A 12,500-nucleotide genomic window follows, 5' to 3' on the forward strand; every position below is an offset into this window, starting at 1 on the left:
AAATGCCTCTTAAACTCAACTCATCTTTGGGTACATTTCCTGCCTGCCAGCCCTGACAGCCCAACTACCATTAGTTGCTTGACTTCTGGGGCAATTACTGGGTAATAACGGGTAATTAATGAACTGTTTATTCATATGGGGATTACAGCGCAGTTGTGTGTGAGGATGGTATGGAACGGTACGCATTGAAAGAGAGAATGAGAGAGAGGGAGAGAGAGAGAGAGAGAGAGAGAGAGAGAGAGAGAGAGAGAGAGAGAGAGAGAGAGAGAGAGAGAGAGAGAGAGAGAGAGAGAGAGAGAGAGAGAGAGAGATACCAATAGATACAGGAAATCAGAGATAAAGCAACGTAACAAAAGAGAAGGGAACTTAAAATATACACACAGAGATGGTCGACAGGTGTTTACCTGAGTTTACCTGGAGAGAGTTCCGGGGGTCAACGCCCCCGCGGCCCGGTCTGTGACCAGGCCTCCTCCCTAATATTCTGAACATAATAATATTCCGAAGAAATCTACACGAACGGGCACAGGTGTATTAAAAACAGCAGTTAGCAAAAGACTACCAACTACATCATAAGTCGCCGTAAGAAGCGCGCTACTCCCATAACAAGGTAGTGTTTTGTTCGTCAGGAAACAAAACAGTGTCTTAACCAGACGTTAAATCATTTAATTTCTAAGCATCCGATGGTCAAATGAAATTGGGTTTTTACCCCCATTTAAAAAAAAGAGAGATTTCACAAGTCTTGAGCAATAAATAGGGTTATTGCAAAGGACGTCAGAGGTGTAGACTAGCCATCGAGGAGCAAGTGATGTCAGTGAGGATTGCAGTTATTAATTTGTCGAATTTTCTTAACAAATCGGCAGTTTGATACCAAGGAAGGATGATCCCGAAAGATTTAAAACCCACACTGACCGTCACTCATCCAGTATCAGTCTATTGCAGACACGCACGAGCATCATCAACCAGCGACCAACAAAACCACGACATCCTGACACAGCCATTTTAAAATGCAGACACCTTACTTCACACCTCCAAAACTCAATTCCAGATAACCGGTTTTTCTGACTCCCTTCATAGATATTTCAAAGTTCACAAGTCAAATCCTGAAGATAATTTCCCTTTTCCACCCTAACCTCTCTCTCTCTCCCTCTCTCTCTCTCTCTCTCTCTCTCTCTCTCTCTCTCTCTCTCTCTCTTAAGAAATTCACTGTGGAAACAAGAATAAATGGCCATGGCCCGGTGGCCTGGTGGCTGAAGCTCTCGCTTCACACACGGAGGGCCCCGGTTTGATTCCCGGCGGGTGGAAACATTTCGACGGGTTTCCTTACACCTGTTGTCCTGTTCACCTAGCAGCAAACAGGTACCTATGTGTTAGTCGACTGGTGTGGGTCGCATCCTGGGGGACAAGATTGAGGACCCCAATGGAAATAAGTTAGACAGTCCTCGATGACGCACTCTCCTTCTTGGGTTATCCTGGGTGGCTAACACTCAGGGGTTAAAAAAATCAGAAATATTTTTATCTTATCTTATCTAAATAAATACGCAGTGTACTGATTTGCTGATTTTTTCTCAGTCTACTGATTTTTTTTTTTTGGCAAATCTGGAAGATTGTATGAAGATCGACAAGAAAAAGAGTGAAATTAATAAACAAATTTATTTCTTGCAATTTTCATCACAATCATTCCACTCTTTAAGAACTGGAAAGGTGTTGCCACGGTAAGGTGTTGCCACGGTAAGGTGTTGCCACGGTAAGGTGTTGCCACGGTAAGGTGTTGCCACTACAAACTTTTTGAAACACAAAAGCTTTTGCCATGGTTGAAACACAGAGCTTTTGCTCTGTTGCGAGGGTAAGCTGGTGCGAGAACAAGCTGTTGCCAGGGTAAGCAGTTGCCAAGGTAAATTGCCAGGGTAAAAAATGAGAATGCAGATAACAGTGTAAAAAATATAAAGCTATCCCAATATATTACTACATTTAGCGAATCAGTATTTTTTTTTTTTTTTGTGTGTGTGTGTGTGTGTGTGTGTGTGTGTGTGTGTGTGTGTGTGTGTGTGTGTGTGTGTTTTTAGTGTTAATACAATGAGACGAATATTTCTCTCAGTGTAAATATATTTTGATCTTTATTTTAGAGATTAAGGTTTTCTCGTCTGGTGGTGAAAAGGTCACGTGGAGCCTTTATTTAAAGACTTCTGAAGAGCCGATAGTCTTTAAACCCCCCATTAAACCAACCAATCATCTATTTTGGGTTACAGGCACAGTTGCTGACTCTGTGGGTCAGGTCAGTACTGTGGAATGGTCAGGTCAGGACAGGTCAGTATTAAATAAGTGACTGTGTTGTGCATTGCTATTCCCTCCCTGTTTATATATAATATCAAATTTCATTCAATTATCACTGTGCTTTCTCATGGTCCTCCTCGTCTTCTTCTGTCTGTTTTTCTTTGTTACCTTATCTATCTCTTAACATGAGAAAGTAATTATTATATTGTAATTATTATAATGTACTAGAAATTATTAGAATTCCCCTTCTCTCTCTCTCTCTCTCTCTCTCTCTCTCTCTCTCTCTCTCTCTCTCACCTGCACCCACACTCACCCCTGCTCTGCCCTGCCCTACACCTGGTATATATCACACTTAATAGCTATCCGTTGCCTTTTATCACCCACCTCCATCGTGAAGCATCTAACCTGACGATACAATAGATACGAGAATCGCCCAGCATCGCCAGTTAGGAGATAAAGATTGGGGAGGCTCCTCCAAGACAAATCTCCTTCGATCGATTCTTTTAGTCATGAGATTCTTCAGATTTTTTGTCAGAAGATGTGTGTGTATATGTATGTGTATGTGTGTGTGTGTGTGTGTGTGTGTGTGTGTGTGTGTGTGTGTGTGTGTGTGTGTGTGTGTGTGTGTGTGTGTGTGTGTGTGTGTTTCTGCGACTCGCTCCCCTATGTGTGCAAGTTTAATAAGTCTAACACTATGATAGTCAAAAATACTGATATTATTAATATCACTAATATTTATCAGTCATCATCCATGAAGCACAAGATGTCGTCTCAAGGACCCGCTGGTCTTCAGCGAACCAACAACACGTAAATTCGACATTTATTTGAGTTTTTCGAAGCTCGATGTGCCAAAGCCAGAAGGAGGCACCTCAGTCACGTGCCAGGTTAAGATACTCAACCAAGATGTCGTGGTATATAAGTCTCCTCAGCAAAACCTTAAGAAGGCACCTAGAGCGTTAAAGCGACATAACTCATTATTACAAGTGTTAAGAGAATGTCAGAATTTGGGCAAACTAATTCAATAATAACTATGAAAATCGTCGTAACCACTATTCGCTGATTTATTCCCCTCCTTGCTTTTTGCAAGAATGAAGTTATTTAAACTTAATTCTTGCTACAGATTCTTCAACACTCACTCCTGTTAAGTTCTTTCTCTCTTCTAATCTGTGATTCACCTCATCTTTCTTAGACACTAGCTGGCACCTCCACTCCCAAACATTTAAAAGCATTCACTTCCTCCACTCTTCGCCCTTCCAATCTAACAAATCTTTCAATATCTAGTTTTCTGCCTAATCTGGCCATTATACTCAATTTTGTGTTATCAGCTTTCGTGTTATCCACAACCCACCCAAACTCTTACACAAAACTTCTCGAAATCTCTCGTAAGCACACTGGCTTCAGTAACCAAGTGTCACAACTTTGACAACCTCCTCATCAGTCACCTTATACGCTCATGAAAGACGAAGGAAGGACAAGCAATCCTGCCAAGGTGAAGAATGTTTAACAGGCTTTCGTTTCTCAGTTAGTCGACGGGTTGGTAGTGCCTCCGGATGGTTGCTACAGTATTTCCCGGGTAAGGTTAGGCAGTTTTAGGGTCCACCCGGATATTTGTGTTGCTCCCCATACAAGCAATGTTTCGAACCTTAATGCGGTAGAAGCAAAAATATATATACTGCAAAGTGTTACTGTTCACCAACTCATGCCTATTTTACTAACAGACAGACAGACAGACAGACACACACACACACACACACACACACACACACACACACACACACACACACACACACACACACACACACATATATATATATATATATATATATATATATATATATATTACGCTGAAACATAAGAAAATATATATTATTTATATTATTATTATTAATATTAGAACTTAAAAAATAATTAAAAGGTTTAGTCCATCCAAAAACAAAACCAGCAACATCCAGGCGTCCGCGATGCTAACATAACAGCACCGTGAACACCCAGCAGTAGTAGCAGAAGAAGTAGTAGCAGCAGAAGTAATAGCAGCAGAGGTGGTAGTAGTAGTAGTAGTAGTAGTAGCAGCAGCAGCAGCAGCAGCAGCAGCAGAAATAGCAACAGCAGAAGTTGTAGCAACAGGAATTACAACATAGAAGTAAAATTGGCAGGAGCGTGAGATGGACCAAGTTTCACCTGTCTCTCTGTTAGGCATAATGCGTGGGCGATCTCTATCCTCCGTCGTCGGGTAAGGTAATGGTTGAAGTGAAACTCCTTCTCGAGTTCCAAGGTCTGGAATCGTGTGTAAGTCTGCCTCCCTCGCCGACGGGGGCAGCCGTTTGGACCTGCAAGACATGAGTGGTATGAGACGATGATGCTTGGGTACTCAGGGCGCTGGCGAAGTGGTGGCAGTGGTTGTGGTTGTGGTTGTGGTGGCTGTAACAGTGATAGGACGCATGACGGTGATGCTGGTGGGAGGAAGTAGAGGGGAAAGTATGGGAAGGGCGTGTGGAAGGCTTTATAGGGAGAAGTTACGAGAGTCAAAGTGTAAGGTACTGACAGAGATGCAGTGTAGTAATTTTAGTGATGATAGTGTTATAAGCAAATGTGTAAGTGATGATAGCTGGATGGTGCGCTGGGGGTGCTAGTGCTTGTTGTATTGACAGTGGGAATGATTCTTGTGGTAATGGTGGTTGCAATGTTGCTTTTTATCATTGTACGTGTAGTGCTGGTTATGGTGGAGGGGGAAATAGTGTTTGTCGTGTTGATGGTGATAACTGTACAGTTTATCTAAGAAGACTTGGTGGTGACAATTGTGGTGTTGACTGAGGTGAAGATTACCACTGACGTGATGGAGGAATAAAGGGCACTGCATTTTGGAAAAGAGGGAGTAAATATTCTCCAGAGTGAATGTGTAGAATCGCATCTGTAGGTAATGGTAATGGACACCAACAATGGCGAAATGGAGAATGGAAATGGAGCAACAATATGACATGAGGAACGCTTAATCTATGAAGGAAGAGAGACTGGATGACCATGCAGGGAAGGGATGAGGGAGGGGGGAGGGTATGAGAGAGACCATGCGGGGAGACAGTCCAAGACCGGCACGAGGGGAGGGGAGGGGAGAGGGCAAGGGGAGCATGGGGAACATAAACAAAGATAATCTACTGGAATAAAGAAGAATCAGGAATTAAAATAACATTACTTCTTCTCCTGTAACAAAAGAAATTAGTCGTGAAATATTGCACAAACAATCAAAAACTTCTTTTTGGGCATAGTAAAGGGCAATGAAAATTATATGAGAAATAAAGGTATATATATATATATATATATATATATATATATATATATATATATATATATATATATATATATATATATATATATATATATATATATATATATATATATATATATATACGTATATGTAATATATTATAATTATTGCTTAGAGCTTGTAAACAAACTAACCTTATTTACGTACCATTAACACATCAAAGCATTTTCGATGGAGGGTTATATGATTTACAGAAGCTGAGAACATGCACACACACAGACACACACACACACACACACACACACACACACACACACACACACACACACACACACACACACACACACACACACACACACACACGCTTATTAGCCATGCAAAAACAAACTCGAAAAATATTCAAGACGAAATCTTAAACTAAGTGAAGTGACAAACCATTTGGACAGACACCTCCTGAAGAGGGTCTCAGTTTGAGACCGAAATAAAAAAAAACCCTGAATTTTCTGTCCAAGAGGTTTCTCACTTCTCATGCATTACAGTTCTTGACGTTTTAATCCGTGCATTATTGTAAATGAACTTAGATACTGGTTAAGGAATTAGTGTAAATTTTATCCTCTGTGTTGAAGTTGTTAAATGACTGCTAACACAGGGTGAGAGAGAGAGAGAGAGAGAGAGAGAGAGAGAGAGAGAGAGAGAGAGAGAGAGAGAGAGAGAGAGAGAGAGAGAGAGAGAGAGAAGGGCTACACACACTCCAGTAGTAACCTTGTAACAACAGTGGAGTCAGCAGGTAAAACACAACGCGCACTAAACACTAAGCAGATCAACACATTTTTTAAAAATCACAGAGAGATAAAGGAAAAAAATAAAAAAAAAGAAAGTCTTGGTGTAAAAAATAGGATCCACTGAACACTCAACACCTAATGCAGGCTCAAAAAAAATACAGTTTGGAATTCGGAAACGAAGACAGCAATCCGAAAAGGGAAATTTTAAGAAACTTTTAGCCCAGATAGCTTTAATTTACGATTTTCTCACAGTGTGAGGCAAAGCCCCCACTGTTGCCCACTGATCCAAATCGAGAAGGAAAAGTCGCAATAATCCGAAATAAACAGATTACTACTGTTAGTAAAACGTAGCAAAACAGCCAGGATTTATACATATCTTTAAGAATAGGTATGACAGGGGCCATGCAATTAGGAGAGAGCAAACCCAGTTGCGGCCAGCGGAGAGGCAGGGGCCAAGAGTTAAGGCTCGACCCCGGTAACCACCAATACGTGAGTACCATCAACCCAAAGGAGACCAAATAAAAATCTCCGGGTTCCCTAGAACAGATCCTCGGGTAGTTAAGAGTTTTCCTCAGTACCATTCTTGTGAAATTAATCCCAGACTCGTTCTCGAGAACTTAGAGAGAAAACGCTGTCTCAGTTCGGGTCTTTGATGAAGTGAAAGGCTTCTCGCGCCCTTGATCTTGAGGACAGTTCGTAATAAGTCATTAAAATTCGAGTCGTAGTTCTTCAAGACCTTATCGTTGAATTTTAATGCAGTGGGTGGAATGTGAACAATTTATATAAAGACTCTAGAGGTCGATGAGAGAAAAGACAAGACGAGTATATATATATATATATATATATATATATATATATATATATATATATATATATATATAGATATATATATATATATATATATCGACAAGTAAATGAATAAGACACACGTGCAACGCTCTGGTTATCCGAAACGTCTTCATAATAAGGATACCCTTGTGTTGCACATGTGTCTTTTTCAGTCGGACAGACAGACATGCTGGTGAATAAACCGTCAAACGAACATAAACGACCAAAAATAGCGTAGTTTGGCATATTATCATCAAAGGCTGAGAGAGGTCGACTAACGTAAACAATGACGACATAAACTTCCATCCAACTTGACTTAAAGTATTATTCTGCGCGACACTATATCCTCATTAAGATAAATACAACTCAGAAGCGCAGCAAGAACTGCTGTACGAGGTTGATAATTTGCTACGTAAAGCGTCTCTTTCTCATCCATTCCCCACCCTTCCTTAAAATAAAAGAGAATTATTATTATTATTATTATTATTATTATTATTATTATTATTATTATTATTATTTCTTTCATAGGGGAACACTTAATCCATGAAGACATGCAAGGAATCGGTGGGTGGCTCCTATTCCTCCAATCAAAACAATCATAAGCACTAGAGTACCCCTCTTAAAGGGAATACTGTAACTGAGAAAGATGGAAGGGAAAAAAATCGGTAAGCAACTCTGAACAGAGTCAAGGAATTAAATGTCAGGAAACGAGAAAAACGAGTCACGATCAACGATCAATTTAAATTCTGCTGCAGAATGAGAGTGTAGAAGCCTGCCTGGGAAGTGTGAATCCTCCCTTGTGTACACAGCTCCCGTTTCGAGACCACACAAAGCCGGGAGCCGAGATTCGAACCCTGTAATCAAGTAAGCAGTTAAGAATCTTGAGAAAGTTTATAAATTATCACGAGATTTTATCTAGAAACTAATTCTTAGGGCATTGGTGGGGCAGAGGTTGAGAGGAGATGTTACCACGACGTAAAACATACTTCACACCATTGACAAAATTGATAAGAACAGATTAACATAAATGAAAGTCTCTGTACTGTTCATGGTATATTTCACAAATACACACTTGGAAAGAAAAACTTGATAATTTTTCAATACATCCTGGACCAGAACGAGCCGAAACGTCGAATAGGGATTCCTCTCTAAAGTGAGGCATTCTTGTGAGCTGTTTACTGTGATACAGACTAGAGGGAATGTGAACACTCAAGATGAATCAGAAAGATGCTATGAATCACGCCAACCGAGTAAGTCTTGTGAATATGTAATAATAAAATATCTGAGGATCTTGTGGCGGTAACCATCACACGTGGATGCAAAAGACAGAGGAACTACATTAGAAGATTGAGGGTTAAGGTTGGGCCAGTTGCTTGAGGTCTACTTCCACAGGCACATCTCATTATACATACATAAACGAGCGCTTTTGCAGTATGAGGGTAATAAAGTTGTGGAACGAGCTAGTAAGCGATATTAGAGTAGTTAACAACACACAGGAATTCAAGGGTAGATTTGACAGCTAAATCACCACAGATTATTGAAAGCTAAAAGAGAGAGGCCAAGAGGTAGAGCTAGACCCCTCACAAAATCAAACTTGAAAGTAAACTGGGTAATTAACTAATTATCTTTGCCTTTATCCCTCTCCACACATACAAATATGCAAAGAGGCGATCTTAACAATGCATAACAAGCCACATGGGAATGGAAATCTTTAGCTCAAGATCTTTCGCACTCTCTGTGCATCGTCAGGAGCTGTAATGTTGGAGACTAGAAACAGATAGTAAACGGAGTATCCACTTGTAACAGTGCACAAATACATTGTTCATGACGCACAGAGAGTGCGAAAGATCTTGAGCTAAAGAGTTCCATTACCATATGGCTTGTTCTACATATATGTCGTGCCGAATAGGTAAAACTTGCGATTTTGGCTTAAATAGCAACGCTGTTCTTTCCGAATAAAGCAAGTGAAAATTTGTGTATTTAATAATTTCGCAAAAATTATTCTGAACCTAGCGAAAAAAAATATATTTCATTTTGTTTATCATTAAATTAATGTAAACTTTTTCTAAAATATATTTAGTTGGATTAGGCTAAATTAAATTAAGGTTAGGTAAGTCTAACGTTCTTTTGGAACAAAATTATTAATTTTTACATTAACATAATTGAAAAAAATACGTCTTTTAAAATATAAGAGAAAATTTTAGAAAGGACTTAATTTTAAACGAGTTCTTGCTAACTGACCAATTTTACCTATTCGGTACGATATTATATATATATATATATATATATATATATATATATATATATATATATATATATATATATATATATATATATATATATATATATATCACCTATTTAAGGTCAATTTTTACGTTTCTCACTGTGAGGTGTGCAAAAACCATGCCTTTTAGGAGTAAGGTGCTCAGCACCACACCTCCCTTGGCTTGGCTTCTTGCAGCTAGCGTGTGGGAAGTCGTACTCGTCATCTCGCTCGTAAAATGTTTTATACCCACTACATAATTTGCCAAATTGACATTTATGATCTCATTTGGGTTAAAAAGCAACTTAGCTAAAAAAATCTTACTCTAGTTCTGCTATTTTTTCTCGTGATAATTCAGTACTGACACGCACTTGTATAAAAGTAGGACAATGTTACAGAGAGAGAGAGAGAGAGAGAGAGAGAGAGAGAGAGAGAGAGAGAGAGAGAAAGGAACTTTTTATCATGTTTATTTCCTGTACAGAAACTAATGTATTCTTTACCTTTCACTACTTTTCTTTTCGTAGATGAATAAGACCTATGAAATGCGATTGTAGGTACTGTATATCAATAATATATTAATACTAATCGTGTCTACACAAAGGAGGTCAGTAGGGTAAAGCAGAAGGCTCTCTCTCTCTCTCTCTCTCTCTCTCTCTCTCTCTCTCTCTCAGCTGAGAAATCCACAGTGGGAACAAAAGTTATCTATGTCGTGTCTTTCTCCGTTCCACAGGATGGGTATCTCACAGCAAGTGATGAAGTCTGCCTGCCTGAGCTAGGAAACTTCAGCAAGGCCATGAGGATATCGCCAAGCACTCCACTAAGAGTTCAGAAACTGTTGAGCAACCTTCATTATTGTCCTGACCGGGAAACCCATGACCTGAACGGAAGCAAATCAAGGAGGAAGAAATGGAATAAGAAACAGGTTTGGCAGACGAGGATAACAGTTAACATTAATGCCAATAATCTCGAAGAATATGCGAGCACTTATTGGTAAGAGAGAGGAAATAAAGAGGGGAGCATGTCTCGGAGCGGAAGAGATAACACGGTTTTACTGCCTGATAGACATTTCGAGTCCGGTAGCATAAGAGCAGTAAAAGATGATAAATGCTAATTTGGGAAAAACTTAATTGCACTAATGATATCAAAATGTTCAGAATACGAGTGAGAGATACAATGGTCGCTCGGGAGAGAGAGGACAACAGACGCTCAGGAGAGCTAAGACTGCAGGTGCTCAGGAGAGCTAAGACTGGAGGTGCTCAGGAAAGATTAGACAACAGGCGGTTAGGAGAGATTAGACAACTGGTGCTCAGGAGAGATTAGACAACAGGTGTTCAGAAGAGATATGAAAACAGGTGCACAGGATAAATTAGACAACAGGTGCTCAAGAGAAATGTGACAACAGGTGTTCAGGAGAGATACAGCAACAAGCACTACGGTTAATCGCCTGCCATAAACATCTTAACATTCCCGCGAAAGACTTAGAAGTAGCATCCGTCTGTCTTCTGCTTACTACAATGGTTATGGTATTTCACGGAGCACTAAACCCGCGTGGGTCATTCGGCACCAGGAATTGTGGAGGACCGATACTGCATCTGCTCTTTCCTGCCTGGTCTCTAATCGGACAGACTCAAATTGCGCAGTACTTTTACACACATCAACAAAATTTTGTCAGTGGAATGCTGCAGACACTTGCGGTCTGAAAGTCTATAAGGTGCTGACAGGTAAATTACTCAACGAAGCTCTGGTTGTCTTCAAGAGAAAACCTTATAAGTTCCTGAAAAGTCAATTCCTGAAATCATTTCCAGATCTAGCGGGCTGTGGTGCATACGTTGGACTGCGTACGGCTGGCATTAATAACCAGGTTGATGGAGTCAGCAACTGGGAGACCTGGTCTAGGACCTGGCAGCGGGGGCACTGTGTCCCTCTATAATATACACCAGGTAAGACCTCCATGTAAAGTATTTTGGTGGATACGAGTGGTATGAAATATCAATACATTTTAAAGAAACGACATTAATGCATTATTTAAATTTTCATATTCATTATTTGAAGAAAGTGCAGTGCAAGGACACTTAGTTCTCTTTGTGACTTGATAAAACCCGTTGTGTGGGCAAAACGTTGTCAATAAAAGATCCCATTATAATGTATTTGTACCTAATCGAAGGTCATTTAAGAGCTCATTTGTGCGCGAAACGTTGTCCCTGTTAAAGCTTGTTAAACTCTATACACACACACCTTTCCTCCAATACTCACAAACAAATCTAAGGAAACACAGAAGAAACAAAACTACCAGCATCAAGTGGAGGTATCTTGACTGGGTGGACCATTAGTTTAAGCCGGGGGTTGACATGGACCTGCCCCGCATGGGCCAGTAGGCCTGCCACAGTGTTCCTTCTTTCTTATGCTCTTATGTTCTTAATTGAAAACCCATTAAAGAGTTAACATAAAAAAAAAGCTCTCCAAAAGTTCTCCGAGGTACCTACAGGTATCCCGGAATATATTAAAGAAGGATAATTTTGGGGGAAAAAGAAATGAGAAATGGTATGATGATACAGATAAGATGTGGGAAAAAAGACACTTATGTAGAGTCCAGGATATTTATTGTTGGAAACGGCAAAAGATGCATTTGAAAGTGACCTTTAAGTCCTTGATGATATACCAGGAGTATATTATTAAAGATCATGCATAATTTTAAGGTCATTCCTACTCTGAGCGTCACATATGCTTTCAGGGTCATGCACACTTTTTAAGGTCATGCAAGTTATTAAGTCACACATGCTTTGCATCTTACTCATGAGGACATACATATTTTTTATTTCCGTAGTTATATATTTATATATGGATACAGCTTAATCTAAAGATATAAATATGCTTAATAAAATATAACAGCAAAGATACTGAACAGATATATATGTGCATATATATATACCTGACAAAGTAAATACTTACTTAAATACAAACCTGGATATGCATGAAAATATTGAGGTAGCCATTTTACCATGGGTATATACCAGAGAAAAAATATAGATATATATTACCCGTTTTAAATACTGACTTATCTTAGTGTTAAAAAAATGAAGCGAATAGACTTACTGTA

The 12,500-nt window shown here is 39.5% G+C and overlaps 1 protein-coding gene across 4 annotated transcripts in view; it reads right to left on the reverse strand.

Moving 5' to 3' along the window:
• LOC128691402 (homeobox protein abdominal-A homolog) overlaps positions 1-12,500 on the reverse strand; it is a 263,556-nt gene that overhangs the window by 74,269 nt on the left and 176,787 nt on the right. For all 4 annotated transcript variants that reach the window (XM_053780262.2, XM_053780263.2, XM_053780264.2 and 1 more), the window contains one exon: positions 4,450-4,598. In XM_053780262.2, coding sequence (XP_053636237.1) covers positions 4,450-4,598 — 149 coding nt within the window. The remainder of the gene's footprint in view (positions 1-4,449; positions 4,599-12,500) is intronic.

This window comes from Cherax quadricarinatus, chromosome 36 (genome assembly GCF_038502225.1).
Source record: "Cherax quadricarinatus isolate ZL_2023a chromosome 36, ASM3850222v1, whole genome shotgun sequence".
NCBI lineage: Eukaryota > Metazoa > Arthropoda > Malacostraca > Decapoda > Parastacidae > Cherax > Cherax quadricarinatus.